Source organism: Corvus brachyrhynchos, unplaced genomic scaffold, assembly GCF_000691975.1.
Source record: "Corvus brachyrhynchos isolate BGI_N302 unplaced genomic scaffold, ASM69197v1 scaffold253, whole genome shotgun sequence".
Lineage (NCBI taxonomy): Eukaryota > Metazoa > Chordata > Aves > Passeriformes > Corvidae > Corvus > Corvus brachyrhynchos.
The window spans coordinates 1061658-1078302 of record NW_008237231.1 but is presented as its reverse complement, the minus strand read 5'-3'; the positions used below and the strand labels follow the sequence as shown (position 1 = coordinate 1078302).

The window sequence follows — 16645 nt, the reverse complement described above, 5'->3', positions numbered from 1 at the left end:
TGTTGTAGATCTTTGTTGACTGAAGTCAGGATGGAATTCAGTGGAGGACAAAGGATTTAACTCAAAACCTGCTTAATAAGAATAGGACCTGCTATTGGGTAGAGCCTGTCCAGGTGACCTGGTGAAGATCCTTGCAAGTAATCGCAGTCTGCATCCTTGGTGGTTTGAACTGGCCTCACTTGTCACGTGGCTGTCCTGAGGTCAGACTAGATCTTCTGTGTACACAAAACCCTGCTTACCTGTAGATCAGAACAACAGTGGTAGGGAGTAGAAAAAGAATAAAGTGTCAGTTTAAAAAAATGGCATCTTCCCAGTACAATTAGAAAATATTTTTTTAGAAACTTGTATGTTTAATTCTAAGCTTACTGTTTTGTCTTTTATTCACAGGCATATTTGGAAAACTATATTTCTGGGCCAGATGCTTTCCTTGTTTATCTGTGGGACTGCTGTTACAAGCCAGTACCTGGCAGAAAAATACCAAGTGAATACTCCAATGTTGCAAAGTTTCATCAACTATTCTTTGCTGCTTCTAGTTTATACAACAATGCTGGCATTTAGGACTGGTATGTGAAATATGGGATGGGAGATTCTGGTTCATCTTTTTCGTTCTTTATAACTTTCCTTTCAGAAATTGAAACTAAAGAACTCAATACTCATCCTAGTTTTTAAAGTTCCTGCTTCATAGTAACACATGGAAATTATTTTCACAGGTTAAATGTGCATTTAATTTGACATAACTTTATATCTGTTTAGAGTTTTGTGCTCTTTGAAGTCCTATGTTATATTAGGCAAAATAGGCTTTGTTGTAACAAGCTTTGTCACCAGAAGCTATTTAGTATTCCTCCTATTCTTATTAATTTACTCTTTAAATAATTCTAGTCTTCCTGTGTTTTTCTTCACGTGGAAGAATTTCTGTGGTTTTTCACCATTTGCATTGTCTCCTCCCAGGCTGGGTTTCCTGTTACTGTATCTTAAGCAGGGGCAGGCAAAGTCAAACATCTCGGTGTTATTTATGCTTCTACAAAGCAAAATTCCTGTGCAACATTTGGCTGGAAAGAAACACATATTGATTGCTGCTTTTTTCTAAACAGGCAGTGGCAGTCTTTGGCAGATTTTGAAACAGAGGTGGTGGAAGTATATTTTTCTGGGCCTGGCTGATGTTGAAGCCAATTACATGATTGTAAAAGCCTACCAGTATACAACCCTCACGAGTGTGCAGGTAAGGACTGATCTCCCTTTTTGTACTGTTGCTTTTATTATGGTTTTGGACTGATTTCTAAAATGAGATTTGTAGGACAGACATGGAAGCTATTTAAGCCTGAAAAGAACTTTCCAGTACCTATTTTCTCTCTGCAGTACAGGGAAGAGCATCCTGTATCATGAATAACCTTTCCAGGAAGCAGAGAAAATTGGCTGGTATTACCCTGTGCCAGCTCTTGAGTTGAACCCTAATTATTTTGATAAAAGCACTCCTAAGAGTTTGCTGACAGCCACTCAGTTTTTTCTCATGACACAAAATAAAGATTTATGACCAGATGACAGTCAGTCAGTGCGGGTTCTTGCTGATGAGAGTGAGGTGGATCTCTTGCCTAGCCCTAGAAGCTGCAGGAGGCATTGTGAGATGTAACCCCACCTGTGAGGACACACTGAATGTTAGCTGGTGTTGCTGACCATGCAGTGAGGGATCAGCCGTGTGGCTTTTGGATGTGCCTGTTCAGGGCCCTCTTTGGAAGAGGTGGAAGGAAGGTCAGCACACTACTAAAGGAATAGTAGACATCCTCTGCAACACCAGTGCTTGATGCTGCATTGCTGCAGTAGGATAAATCTTGTGTTCTGGAAAAGCTCTATAAGCTGAAGGGCTAAAGCTGCAGTTTCTTTTCCAGCAGCTTTTGTCTGTGTAGGGTGACAGAGCCAGTGCTTTCCTCCTGCCTCCAACAGCATTCTTCTGAGCTTGCGAGGCTAGTTTCCTTGAACAAACTGAGTCAGAACACTGAGTAAAGTGGGAGTAAACCCTGCCTTTGCCTGTACTGTTGGTGAGCTGTGTCAGGCCCAAGTTAACTCACCGTGTGACTTCACAGCTGCTGTGGGAACAAGGGAGAGGATGGTGCATGAGCAAGGAGGGAGTGTGTCCAGGTTGTGTCAGTTCACGCCTGCTGTTACCAGTGGTGGGGATCTGTGACTGTGGTCCTGGCCCCACTTACCTGAATAGAAGAAAAAGTAACATGAAGACTTGGCTGTTAGTTGGAAAGGAGACTTTAGGTGTCAGTGTTTTACAGAGTCAAAGTAATAGGGGTCAATATTTAAGTGAACTACCTGTAAAGCAATAAACTCCTGCAGTCCAGGCTCCCTTTAGAGAATTGCAGTAACTTTTCTTTGCACTGCTAAAGACCAGTTGTGTCTCTTGGGTTGTTATTGTCACATTTCCACTTCATACTTATGTGTTATGACTCATTAGGTCTTTAATCTTCTTACAAATAATGCCTCAGAAATCAAAGTTTTAAAAGTGACATGTTTCAGTCTTAAGATCAAGTTAAGGTTATGAGACCCCTGTTTGACCTTATACTTTACAGGTGAACAAGCCAGGACTTTGATCCAAGTTCTCAGAAGGAGTAAAGCTATTCCCATGATTTCTTTTATAGAAATTAAGAAGGAATAGATATAATAGATTGTCCTGCCCAGTTGCCAAAAACTCAAGAATTTTCTGAGGCTTTTTCCCTTGTGGTTAACCTTGTGACTGATGCTGCTTTGTGTCAGTTCAGTAATTGCGATTTTGTTGCAATTGCTTGTTGCCCTAAGGTTTCTTGCACTTTCTCTGAAGTCACCAGTTTCTCACCATTGTCAGAAATGAGATACAGGAGAAAAAAGAACCACAAAAAGTCTGGGATTTGCTCTAGTGCAAGGCATTTGCTTCTGGTTTTGGCAAGCAATTTTGCAGCTACGTCAGTACCTGTGGTTCAGAGCACCCAGCCTGATGGCCTGTCTGCAGTACTGGCTTCGAGTGGGTACCCAGGGACCATAAAAGCAACACAGGGGTATATGGCACCTTCCCAAATGCAGTGTAATCATTGTTAAAATGCTGTCTGGCTGGAGCTTCAGCTCACCACAATGAAACATAGCTTCAAAGATAGGTTTTTTTCAGCTCAGCAAGGAACTTCCATGTATTTTCTCACGCACGCACACACAGGCAGAACTGGTTTCCCTTTAGTTATCAAATAGCAGCATTTTACAGAAGGGGGTTTAGAGATTTTTAGGGTCATAACAGTGGGATGGCAGCTCTCATTTCTTGGTAAATACAGAAGTCTTTGGTCCACAACTGAACTGTTTGGCTGTGGCTGAGACAGTGCCAGGATGCTCCTTGCTGCTGGTGTCCTTCTGTCTTGTGGCGGGACTTGACTGTGCTGTGGTTTCACCACCTATTACGGCATGAAGCTGAGTTGGGAGAGGTTTAGGTTGGGTATTAGAAAAAAGGTTCTTCACCCAGAGGGTGGTTGGGCACTGGAACAGGCTCCCCAGGGAAGTGGTCACAGCACCAGCCTGACAGAGTTCAAGAAGTGTTTGGACAATGCTCTCAAGCACATGGTGGGACTCTTGGGGTTGTCCTGTGCAGTGCCAGGAGTTGGACTTGATGATCCTGATGGGTCCCTTCCAACTCAGGGTGTTCTATGATTCTGTGATTTATAGCAAAAAACCAAGCAGTGTAGCTTCGGTTTGATGTTTTTAACATGTTATTGAGCACATTTAGCATTTTCTCTGTAGATAATTCAGATGGAAATGTTTTTCAGGCAACTATTGACACATTGTCAGCTGATGGAAGAGTGCTAGCCTCAATAGGAGAAAATATAGGATGAGCCCCTGGGGCTCAGCTGGAGGCTGCCCTGAGGGAATCTTGTGGGGAATGAGCAGGTTGAGCAGTTGAGCTTTCTTGCTTACAAAGCTGTCTGAAGCTGGCAATTATAAGCAAACCAATGACCTCCAACTGTCTATGATAATTTATTAACCATGTATTAAAGCATCTTTTAATAATTTACCCTGCTTTTAAAACCTCCTATAAACAGTGTGGCCAAAGCATGGCTTGAGTCAAAACATTTGTAAATCAAATCACCAGGTTATCTGTTTTTCTCCCCTTGTTAAAAGTATAGTTTAGAATTGAATAAGGTGAGAGTTTGAAGAGGCTCTACTGGAAATAGTAGTTAGTAACTGCTGTAAATGTTGTAGCAGCTCAATAAATAAACTTTATTGTTTTAATTGATTCCATTGACACAATTCCTCGTGATATTACATCTGCTTTGCACCTCTTTGATCTTGATCCTGTACAGAGGAGCTCTGTAATGTACTAGATGAAGGGAAGGTAAGATCCAGTAGCTAGAAATCTGGTTTCATCTGTCTGTAACTGAGGATAATTGTCTCCTGGAACAGATTACCAGAGCGTGTTCTTCACCATTTGGTGCCTGTGTGTCCTGGCTGCAAGTTCTCTAACCATGGTGCTGTAGTTCTACAGTATGTTCTTGGTATGGATGCAGAATTCCCCATCTGGCATTACTGAAAGAGCTTCTGGCTCATTATTTACTACTCCCTTACACCCTAATTAAGATGTTTTTTGAAGGGTTTACTTCCACTCTTTCTGTTTGGGTTGAAAATCTGCTTGGAGTTTGGAAGGCTACATTCTAGCATCTCAGTTAATGGGAAGTGAACGCTTACTTATTAGTAGAAGAGGTGTCTACTACCAGAGGGATAAAAATTTTGCTTTCTAATGCTTGTAGTATTTCTTGTTGTTTGATACAACATGATGTCAAAACAGTCACATGTTACAGATTTTTCTTGAGACTAGACTAAGGGTAAGATAGAGAACAAGACCAGTGACAAGATAGTCTGATGTTTTTTCAAGCCTGATTATTTTCCAGAGCGTAGAGTTGTATTGAAATACTTGATATCACATATTGGGACTCAGGTAGTTGTAAAGTCTCATAATACAGCCTAAAGAAGTACTTTTACACTACACAGACTTTACAAACTGGACAAGCTGGAGGCAATCCGAGGAGCAAAGACAAAGAGATGGAAGGATTAGAGGGACTGTTAGGTTTTAATCTCTAAGAGCTTCCCTTAGCACTATGTTTGTAAGACTTTACTATGTGTAGTTATGAACAAGTAAAACCAGACATATCAAATTATTAACAGGTTTGGTTAAAGCCCCTGGGGACAATGGCACAGCACAGAAGTCGGCTGCAGTGGTGCACTGAGGCAGAGTCTGGAAATGGACATTAAGAACTAAAGGCTTTTGTCTTGATTGTAGGGATTATGCCCCAGTCCTGCTGATCTGGACATAACACTTTGTTGGGACTTCAAGAAGCCAAGTTTTAAGGACTGACATTTGAGAGTAATTTCTGAGGAGTCTTTGGGAAGTTGACTATATGTTCTGCAGTAGGCTGTTCCCTTATGTATGTAGTTCCGTGGCACTCTACTGAGACAGGTCAGAAAATACAGCTTTTCTTGCCTTTGACAAATTCAGAAACAAAATCTGTTTCGTTGAATTAAATATTAAACCAATTATGATTAGCCCAGTGGTCTTGGTGGTATTTGATTATTCTAGAACAATATGCCCATCTTATGCTGCAGTGTATTCTTCTGTATTAAGTACACAGCTAACTCTTGATGTTTCCTGTGCTAAAGGAGAATAGCTAGAAGATCCTTGGAAGTGTCCAAGGCGAGGTTGGAGTGGTCGAGCGGAAGGTGTCCCTGCCCATGGCAGGAGGGTTGGAACTAGATGAACTTTAAGGTCTCTTCCAATCCAAGCAGTTTTGTGATTCTATGGGTGGGTCTAACAGCAAAGCAAAGATACATAGGAACATTAGAGAAAAAAATAAAGAAAGGAAAGATGAGTCAGAGTCACTGCTTTTCGTGGAGCACAGACATCCTTGAACCACAGCTGTTCAGTCGTTTTGGGGCAATGTCTGCAAATACATATGAAGTGCTCCAAAACTCCATCTGCCTTGTGTGTCTGCTGCTGGGGCTTGGGTGAATTAGAGTGGGTTACCTGCTTCTGACTACTGAGGGTTAGCTCTGACAGAGTGATGAAAATGCGTTGGTGGCTTGTATGTGTTTTTGTGGGAAGCTGGGAAATTAGGAAGATGGCTTGAGAAAAGCTGTTCTTGCCTTCCTATTTTATTTCTACCAGTTTTGCACATGGTTTCCAACACACATACCAGTTTTGGTTTTTAGTATGAGCCAGTTGAGGGGGGGTGGGGAATCAAACCCAAAGCTGCAGGGTCAGGTCCTTGTCACAGTCACATCAATGTAAAATCAGATTACTTGTACCCATCAATAGTTCCAGATTTTTGGTTTGTGTACATGGAGCCCCGGGGAGCAACGCTGTTTCAACATGCTAGATGCAACGTCTAGCATTCATTTGTGAAGCTGCAAAAATTGATTAGATCCATCATTAGAAGAGTTTCTAAATCAGTGCTTTCCTACCAGGAGAAAGTGGACCACTGTTCCAGCTCCTCCTTCACTTGCAAAGGGGAAATGTGGCTCTCACTCCTCTCTTAAACCAATCTACTGGGGTTGCTTTGCAGGTTTCCTTAACATCTGATGACTGGAAGTAAGATCCTGTGCATTTGCTTTCAGGATGTTGCAGTCCAGATTTGGGGTGGGTTTCTAACTCAAACCATTTTTCTGTACACACAGCTCCTGGACTGTTTTGGGATTCCTGTGCTGATGGCTTTGTCGTGGTTCATTCTCCGAGCAAGATACAGGCTGATACATTTTCTTGCTGTTGCCGTCTGTTTGCTGGGTGTGGGAACAATGGTGGGTGCAGACATTTTGGCAGGGAGGCAGGACAGTGAAGGTAAGGAGTCCCTTATTGGGGGGAAGAGCAGAGAGATGGTCCCTGCTGTGGACAGGAATTTGTAAAGCAGAAATAGTAGCAGATGCAGTTCTGTTTTGAAAGAGAACATGTTGCTATTTTTATTTCTTGTCCAAGAAGAGCAGATGTTGATTTTATGGGGAGCTGTGGAATTTCTTTGCTTGTATGTTTGGATATTTCTTCCACCTTAAAAAAAACCCCACTTGTATTAAGTTTAAATTTTGCTGCTGTTCATTAGACGTGATGGAAAGTCTCATTCCTGAAAGCTTGTTCACTTTGACTATCATGTGAGATGGTATAATGGAAGCTCTCCCTGCCTCTCCCTGCAAACCTTGTCTTGGTTATACAGTATCAACCTGCTGGCAGCCAGACTTCTCTGATTTGCAGTTTTCTCTGAGTACAAGTACAAAATAAAAAATTGCTCCCAGCAGCTGACTTCTCAGCGTTATCTTTGGCCGACCCAACAGAAGTGGTCCATGTGTCCCCAAGGTCACAGCCTGGAAAGCAGGGGCTTACTATGGGAGTGCAAGAGGAGATGGGACAGGATGCCAGGATTCCTGGGACCTCTGTGAGGGAGGCTGGGCTCTGGGGTCCAGGAGGCAGCTGGGTACAGATAAGGGCAGGTCTCATCTTCTCAATGACAGATGCCTAAATCAACCCATGTCATAGCCATCTTATTTTGAATAAGAATTTTGAATTTTCAGAGCCAGAGGGTTTGAGAGAAGGTAAATTTCAGATCATTGCCTTCATCAGGCAGCATAGAGATAAGTCTGTGTGGTGTCATTTTGGGCCTTACTGTAGGTAAGACATAAGACAAACTGAAGTTTAGCTTTACTGCTATGTGATACAAGTGTCTTGGTCCTGAGGGAAAAGAATATTTCCCTGAGACATTAGGCAGTTGTGCTTTATTTGCTGACCTGGGGATCCTTACTGCTGCTTACCCTCATATTTTAGACATATTTTCTTAGTGATTGCTTAGGGAAGGAAATTTTAAACCAATTGAAGGATTTAAACAGCAACGATCCTCTTGCTATTTAGCTGATGCATTGAGACATTTAATGATGAGTGATTGTAGCACAGGGAGTCCCATTTGCAGCATAAATACATTGCAGCAGGACACATGGTACCATCTGTCTGCAGTGCCCACTTAGGACCTGTCATAAACCTGGAGCTGAGTCCAGGTCCCTCAAAAATCAATAGAGTGATTTTTAGCAAGACTTGAATCAGGCCTTACTGCAGAAGTGGGGACAATATTCTCAAAATGCAGAGAGCATGTCTAACTGGGAATTTGCTCAACTCTCTACAGTGCCTGGAGTCAGCAGTAGTACAATTGGACCGGATGATACAGCAGTGTCTTGGCTGGGATGAGATATTAATGCTGGGTTTAGCTCACTCCACACTGTGCAGGGTGAGGTGAGCAGGCAGCAGAGTCTGTACTCAGACACTCTTCTCCACACACAAAAAGTGTTTCCTTCCCCCTTTCCCTGGAATGAGCTAGGAAGATAGAGATGTTCAAGATAAATTTGCTTGCTTTTTTAAGGAAAGTTAAAAAGTGTTTACGGCATTACCCTTATTGTGGATTAATATTTCTGTACAGGTAGTGACGTGGTGATTGGAGATGTCTTAGTGCTTCTTGGTGCTTCTTTGTATGCCATTTCTAATGTGAGTGAGGAATACATTGTGAAAAATCTGAGCAGAGTGGAGTTTCTAGGAATGGTGGGCTTGTTTGGGACTATTATCAGCGGTCTACAGCTGTAAGGATCTAATATTTATTTTAAAACTAATTAAGAATATTCTACAGATGATTGTTTGTATACCCTGAAATGATGTTATTAAATTCTTTGTTACATCTGTATTTGGCCTATATGGGAGTCTTTCCACTTGAGTTGATTTTTGTTGCTGATCAGCATCTGTTTTATATCCTTTTTATTTGCACTACTCTTATTACAGCAATTCTAAAGCTGAACTCCTGAAATTGAACACATACGATACTTGGCTGTCTTTTTGATTTTGTTGATGCTTATGAGGATACTCAATATGCTGAGAACTGTTCACAGGAGTGTATTTCTTAATGCATTTTCTCTGTGGAAAAGTTTAGGAGATAATTGTTAGCAAGAGATCTTCCATAATAAACTCAAGTTTAAAATGAAGCCATGTATACTCTTACAAATAACCACATTTGAGTACCAGACCAGATGCACTTAAGTCTGTCTAATGAATTATATAGTCCTCATTTCTCATCATTATAGTTAATAATTTCCTCAAATGGTATATCAAATAAAACTGAATCACTGAAGGATTAAAACACCTGTGAAAAAGGCATAGGAATTAAATAACAGTGCTCTTGACTTGCAGGCACTTTAATTTTCACGTCTTTTTTCATGCTTGTTAGATGTTTGAGTTAGTGTCATAAAGTAAAATTTGAAACAAAAAATGAATGGCTTAAAAGTCAAAATGTTTCTTATCTGTTTTGGTAATTAACTTCTCTATTCGAGTATGATTTCTTTCCTTTTTTTACTGTATTATATCTTTTCTCTGACTCTAGAGCCATTGTGGAACATAAGGAGATAATGAAAATTCAATGGAACTGGAAAGTTGGTATGTGTGGGACAAAATAATGTGCATGTTACAGAACACTGGAAAATTATAATCATTTAGACCTTGGATGATGGGCTTTTCTTTCTCTGAATAACAAGCAGCATTGATATTATATTCCACAAGTTTATTTTCTTTAAACTTTGCAGCTCAGCAAAGAGAGAGGGTCTGCGGGATTGAACATTAAAACAGGTTTAGCATTTTACATATATAACTTGAAATAATTTTTCAGAATAAATTGAAATAAGTAAGAATGAAACCTGTTTAATTACTGACATGTTGTTGAAACATCACAAGAGCATTTTTCTGTTGCCCTTCCTAAATGAAGTAATGGAAAAATTGACACATTTTGACCTGAACAGAACTAAATGTTATCAAGAAATGTGGCTCTAAATTTCTTCAGTCAGCTCTTAAGTAGGAATGAATGAGAACTTTCTTGTATAGATACAGTAATTCTTGCAATACAAGATAATCTTTTATTACATGTACATTCCCCTATCTTTAGGAGATAAAAATGATAGCTTTAAAGCATCTGAAGAATATCAGTGCTCTTTAAAATTATTGTTCTGTGCCTTAGGAGTAACTTGTCCCCTTGCTTTGCAGCACTGCTGTTCACAGCCTTTGCCATGTGCATGTTTGGGCTGTACAGCTTCATGCCGGTTGTGATTAAAGTCACCAGTGCAACCTCTGTCAACCTGGGGATTCTGACTGCAGATCTCTACAGTCTCTTCTTTGGGCTTTTCCTGTTTTTCTACAAGGTGAGTACATTCATTCCTTCACTTTCACATTCCTTCACTTATGTTTCTACTCCAAAATTATGAATAAGGTGTCATGTTCTTAGAAGCCCCAGAACAGTCGTTTGCACCTGTACATTTCTGCAGCTTCTATCACTCATTGTTGGCAGGTGTCAGTCAGGAGGAGTGTGCTTAGTTAATGACAGAGCCTTGCACTGTTAGCCAGAGAGCCATTTTCAAACCATTTCACACTTCAAGGAGTAAGTTAATGTTAAGAGATAGTAAATAATTTCCTGAGGTGCTCCAATAATAGAGTTCTCACTGAAAGCCCTTTGTGGAACTGTATATTAAATCTGGTTCATTACTCCAAGTGTCCAAGGAGAGGGTTTGAATCTCCCTGTCCTGAAAGGCATTTGGTGTCTGAAAGAGGGCCAGTGTGATTTTTAGAAAATAATATTTTCTTTCAGAACTTCAGTCTGTTTATTATCAACATGGGATGAGAATCAAGCTCTCTCTGTGCTGCTGCTAAGGAGTGACTAAAGGATCTGAAAAAATACAGATAAATGTGTTATTCTGTACACTCTCCAAAAGGCAGTTACTTTTATTGTGCTCTAAAATATTTTTGGCAGTATCTGCTCAAGCTAAATGACAGTGCTAAAAGGATTTCATTCCACCCTCCACTTTTCATCCAGAATCACTTGTGAGAACCTAGCTCATTAAAGCAATTGGAGTAATTGATTCAGTTGCTTGGTGACTGGAAGGGCTGAGTGAGAAGCTTGTGAACTTTGCTTAGGAACTTAATTTGTATTATTCCATGTGGTTGCTTTCTCTTCAGCCAGAAGCTTTTAGGTGAGATTTATTTTCTGAAAATGAAAGCAGTGCATAGTCTGGTAATGGTAGGGTCTGACAGCAGCTAGATTTTCCTTCAAGAGTCTCTTAGCTCAGCTTTCCTCCCTGTTTTGGGTTCCAAACTACAAAGCATCCATTAAAAATGAATGCAGGAAGCAAACCATATTTACGGTGTAACAATTAAATCCTTTCTAAGTTACTTCCAAACGTGCATTTTGGCACACAGATAGCTTAACTCAAGAAGTGATTATAAATTTATATTCATAATAGTAAAGAGGAAGAAGAGCTTTGGAAGGGATATATTAAATTTTTATTTTTCGGGTTTTTAGCTTATTTTGGGAAGAGGTTTTTCTGGGAGCAGGCCATCTCATAATTGCTAACAGCAAGGTATTCTGGTAGCAAAAAGAAAAATGAATTAGGGAAGACTTCGGGATTGTGTTGAGAGAACTTCAGATATTTATTGAAATAGGAACTTGCATCTGGGGTTAGAAACAATGAAGTAGCAAAAAAGGGAGTAATAATAATGCCACATCTTTAATAATCAGAGGATCTGAGATAACCACGAACTGAGAGAGCCCAATTTTGACATGGCTTTTAGCAGTAGAAAATCTTATTGCCAAGTTAACCATATAGTTTCTTTACCTATGGGGCAAAGAAACCAAGCAGGATGTTTGCTGGATTAAAAAGCACTCTGGACATAGGAATCTACAAGCAAAAATACAGGGAATTGCTCTGTATTCCCCATTATCACATGATATTTCATAACAAGCTGCTGGAGGCTCTGCTGGGCTGTAGAGTGGAGAGAGCCATGGAGAGCTCTGAATTGCTGTGGTCTGAACCTACTCTGAAACAAACTTACACAAAATACCACAGGATGACAGACAGTGGCTACAGCAGAGACCAGGCCTAGGAATTGACAAAGTTTTGACTTGTGCACAGTATTTTGCTAATGCACTTAACGTTTTGGCCCCATCCATGTCTGTTTTAAGTGAAATGTGAATTTTGAATGCCTGTTTTGAACTCTTTTTTTTTTTTTTCTTTTACTCCTTAATGAATCCTTGCTGTGCCTCCTAATGATCTCATTATATACATACCTGTAATCCCTCAAGAGATATTGAAAAAGGTCTTCAAATGCTTTTGTTGTATAAACCCTTGTGGAAGGGAGTATACTGCACAGACACTAGATGGAGATACAGTCCTCCAGTAACATTTAAAGTACTCTCTAGGCTCAGCAGTGTGAATGAGGATATCACTGAAATCAGCGTCTGAAGCAACAAAGTTGTTGAAATATTTGAAATTAAAAAAAAAGAAGAGGAAAAAAATCCCAGGAAAGGAACACTGAGTTCTCACCAAAAACAAAAGGGAAAAAAAGAGGCCTGTTGGAGCAGCGTGGGTACTGTTCACCTGTGTCAATAGCTGCAAACATACAGGCAGGCCCTGGGTCACAGCTACACTGCAACAGCTTTGGTACCCTGCCTTGGCGACTGTATCCATTCCTGCAGGAATTCACTCATCAGGAGCAGAGACACCTCCAGCCTTGTGCGTGCTGCACTGTGAGAGGGATCTGCAGTTCTGTGGCTCCCCAGCCACAGGTCCTTGCATGCAGGCACATGCTCACTCAGGGCCTTAGGCTGGAGAATTTGTGCAGGTGATTGGATACAGCCCCAGGCTCTGCCCATTTGATGGGAACAAGTCAGTCAGGGGTATGACCACAAGTGATCCTGCTGCCTCTGTTGGGATAGTTCAGAGCTTGATGCTTCCTCCTGTGTGGAGTGAACGCTTGAGTCCAAGCTCCTCCAGGCAAACAGCCAACAAGGTGAGGAGAGAGGGCACTTAACACAAGGCCACTGTGTTTCAGTCTGCTTTTCCTTTTGTGTGTTGCCATCCAAGAGTTTCCAAGCCAAGTGACTGCCAGCTAGAAATTGCAATGCCTTAATTGTAGATGCCTCAGTCTTCTTTGGATGAGAGTCCACTGTCTAGGTCCTACCATTCATTTCATCCTGATAAACTAGAACATATTTTTCAAGCATGTCTAAGGAAGCTAAAGAAGTTGAAGGATGTTGACAGAGGCATGTAGAATATGCTATGTCCTTATTCCTAGTGTCTAATATGTTTGGTTTGACAAAGGGAATATGGAGGATTTTAATAAACCTGCTGAAAAGCGTTCCTGGCAGTGGATAACTTCAACACTTGGTATTATTGAATCTGGTGTTATTTATCTTTCTGTCAAGGTGGATGAATCTTGGCAATTATTGGCAAGTGAACAATAGAGTGCCTGATGTACTGCTGCAGTTTGTACTCTTACCTGTCACCACTCTTCACAGAGCTCAAATATCAATCTTGTAAAAGGAGCCCCAGCCTCTCCCTTCAAGGACTTGTTGGCTGTAGAGAGCTAACTGGTTTTGATCCAGTAATAACACTTATCTAGCCCTGCAGATGATTAAGAGATCTGTGCAGAGAACCAGCTGCTCTGGTGACTTGCAATAGCACAGAGATTCATCTCTTGCCAGAACCTGAAATACTTGCATGTGCTGGATCAAAATTCTCTTAGGGGTGAAGTGTTTCAGCATTCATATGTGTAAACAACTTTCATTCAGTATGACTGTGTTTACACCCATTTGTTCTCTCTGTTCAGATTCTTGTATGTAGACCTGAGGAAACTCCCTGTCCAACAGTCTTGGAAATGAGATGCAGAGAAAACCAGCCCAAGTCTTTAAGTAAATGGAGCTGTTGAATTTTGGTTTTCGGACCCAAATCCAGCTTGTGGTGATAATCCTTATAAAAATAATTTTTACAAGGAAGGGTAGCTTTCACATTCTTGAAACAAGGCAGCATTGGCATGTTCTTACGTCAGGCAAGACTTAACACATCTCTTTCTCTCCTCTGCCAGTTTTCAGGTCTTTACATCCTGTCCTTTGTTATCATCATGGTGGGCTTCATCTTGTACTGCTCCACTCCTACTCGGACGGCAGAACCCACGGCCCTGCCACAGCCCAGCAGCGCCGGCTTGGACAACGCTGCACTAAAGCTCGAGGAGAGCGACAGTGAAACCCCAGCCGTAGCTGTGCAGTTCACAAGAGGAGAAACTGTGGTGGTCAGCACTGATTAAAGAAATGGCAGCACTTCAAAACAGAGCTTTTTTTTTTAATTGCCAAATTTCCCTCAAATATTAATCGAGAGAATTGTCCTACTGCCAAGGCGCATGTCGTACTGTGCTGGGTTTAACGCACTGGATAGACTTTTAAGGCCAGATCCTCAATCAGTGAAACTGTATTGATTTGCCCTTGCAGAAAATCTGGCCTTTAGATGAAGACAGATTACTATTTATGTGGAGTCTCTGGAAAGTGACAGACTGTTATTTTTAAGTGCTTAATTAACTTAACAACAAATGCTTGGGGAAAAAACTAAGCCAAAGCAAGCTCTCAGGTCACTAAGTGGAGCAAATATGTTTTATATTGCATTAGGGACTTAAGTCTGCACGATGCTGTCTGAGGGCTTCATGGTTTCCAGCCCTCGGTGCTGGGTGCTCTCAAACAGCATCTTGCAAAAGCCACTCAGCTTCTCACAGGGCCTGGTTCTGCAAGCCACTGTACATTCACACACCCTCTACGTGCCCATGGACTTCATTCCTCTACGGAAGGATTTGCTGCCTACATTCCACCCAAATGTTCATCTCTTCATATTGCTGCACTTCCTGTCGCAGCTGGGGCTGCTATGTGTATTTTATTTTGAATTTTGCTAGTATGGGAAGTCTGAATATGTGTTTTTATAATTCCTTCTGTTTCTCTCTGTGGCCTTCTGTTTGGTGCATTCCCATTAGCTGTGGGGGAGGCAAAGGCAGGCTCTTCCTCTCTTCAGTAGAACTGAAAGTGTTTTTGTTTTCTGGATTAGAAAGCAAAAAGGTTTGAATAGAAGTTCACTTCTCAGTGAATTTCTCCCTGAAAAGGGACACATTTCTGCTGAAAGAGTTGTTATAAAATTGGCATTTCTTCAAAAAATTGAATCATCTAAGCCAACTCTCATTGCAACAGTAGTGACATAATATCCAAAAGGTTAGATGCTTTCAGTAGATACACTGGCAATTTTCCTACCCCACTTTATATTTACAATAAATGATTAAAAAATACAAGGCTGCAGTTTTAAGATCAGTAAAACCATACTGGGATTTTATTTTATTTTATATTTTGTACAAGACTTCAGAGCTCAGGTGTATGAAGTAACAAAAGAATAAAGTATTCAGCAGCTGGAGAGTTGGTCTTGGTTTGCTTATTTTTTAAGCTAGGATATCTTTACTGCTCAAAATTGTATTGACTAATTTTGCCAACCAAATAATTCTTTGACTGGCTAAGCTTTGCTCTAGAAGGAAATACGGTATTTTCTGAAGATACTGCTGATCAAATGACACAGACTGGGTATGTGCTTCTGGTGTAGTTTATTCAAGCAAAATTTTCCAGCAAAAATCTTACCTGATTGTTATTTAGCAACAGGAAAACAAAAGTTCAACAGGTACTACAGCAACGATCACTGCTTTTTCACTGTGTAGTTCATGCACAGAAGGGTGAACAGGTGCTGATGTTTTATGAAAAGCATTTGCGTCCTCTCCCATATAGAATGCTTCTTTTGAGGGGGGGTGATATTTATTTTATTTTCTAAAATTATGTGGTATATGATCAGTGTAACAGAATGTAGATTTTATCTGAAAGTACATGGAAATGTGTATTGACTCAGGCTTTGGCTGGTCTTCAAACACAGGACCATCTTGTGTGGTGTGAGTGCTCAGGCAGTAGCTCATCTTCTCAATATATAGACCACTGAAACCAAAATTGTGTAAAACATGGGTGGGATTCTAGGCACAGCCTGGATTTTTTCTTCCAAGGCTTTTAAAATCTGACTGTAATAGAAGGTTGGAATCTGATTCAAGCAAATTGGGCCAGACAGGACTTTTGCTGAGCTGCAGGGAGAGGGGAGCTGTGTGGGGCAGCTCAGATTCCCCACGATCACTGCTTTTTCACTGTGTAGTTCATGCACAGAAGGGTGAACAGGTGCTGATGTTTTATGAAAAGCATTTGCGTCCTCTCCCATATAGAATGCTTCTTTTGAGGGGGGGTGATATTTATTTTATTTTCTAAAATTATGTGGTATATGATCAGTGTAACAGAATGTAGATTTTATCTGAAAGTACATGGAAATGTGTATTGACTCAGGCTTTGGCTGGTCTTCAAACACAGGACCATCTTGTGTGGTGTGAGTGCTCAGGCAGTAGCTCATCTTCTCAATATATAGACCACTGAAACCAAAATTGTGTAAAACATGGGTGGGATGATTCTAGGCACAGCCTGGATTTTTTCTTCCAAGGCTTTTAAAATCTGACTGTAATAGAAGGTTGGAATCTGATTCAAGCAAATTGGGCCAGACAGGACTTTTGCTGAGCTGCAGGGAGAGGGGAGCTGTGTGGGGCAGCTCAGATTCCCCAGCATGGACACTGGGACACTTATATGCTGAGCTGAAAACTTTAAAACTCTGTCACAGATACAGGCTGTGATTTAATTTCTTATGCTGTGATTTTACCCCGTACAAAAGATTTCCTGGCGTATTGTGGGTAGCTCAG

The 16645-nt window shown here is 40.9% G+C and overlaps 1 protein-coding gene across 1 annotated transcript; it reads left to right on the top strand.

Moving 5' to 3' along the window:
• Positions 1 to 331: 331 nt before the first annotated feature.
• On the top strand, positions 332 to 15285 carry SLC35F2 (solute carrier family 35 member F2). The gene is made up of 7 exons (XM_017729518.1): positions 332 to 563; positions 1092 to 1219; positions 6682 to 6841; positions 8457 to 8613; positions 9405 to 9457; positions 10058 to 10212; positions 13928 to 15285. Exons 1-7 carry the CDS (start codon positions 347 to 349, stop codon positions 14144 to 14146), a joined length of 1089 nt encoding a protein of 362 aa, XP_017585007.1. The 5' UTR covers positions 332 to 346; the 3' UTR covers positions 14147 to 15285.
• Positions 15286 to 16645: the final 1360 nt, after the last annotated feature.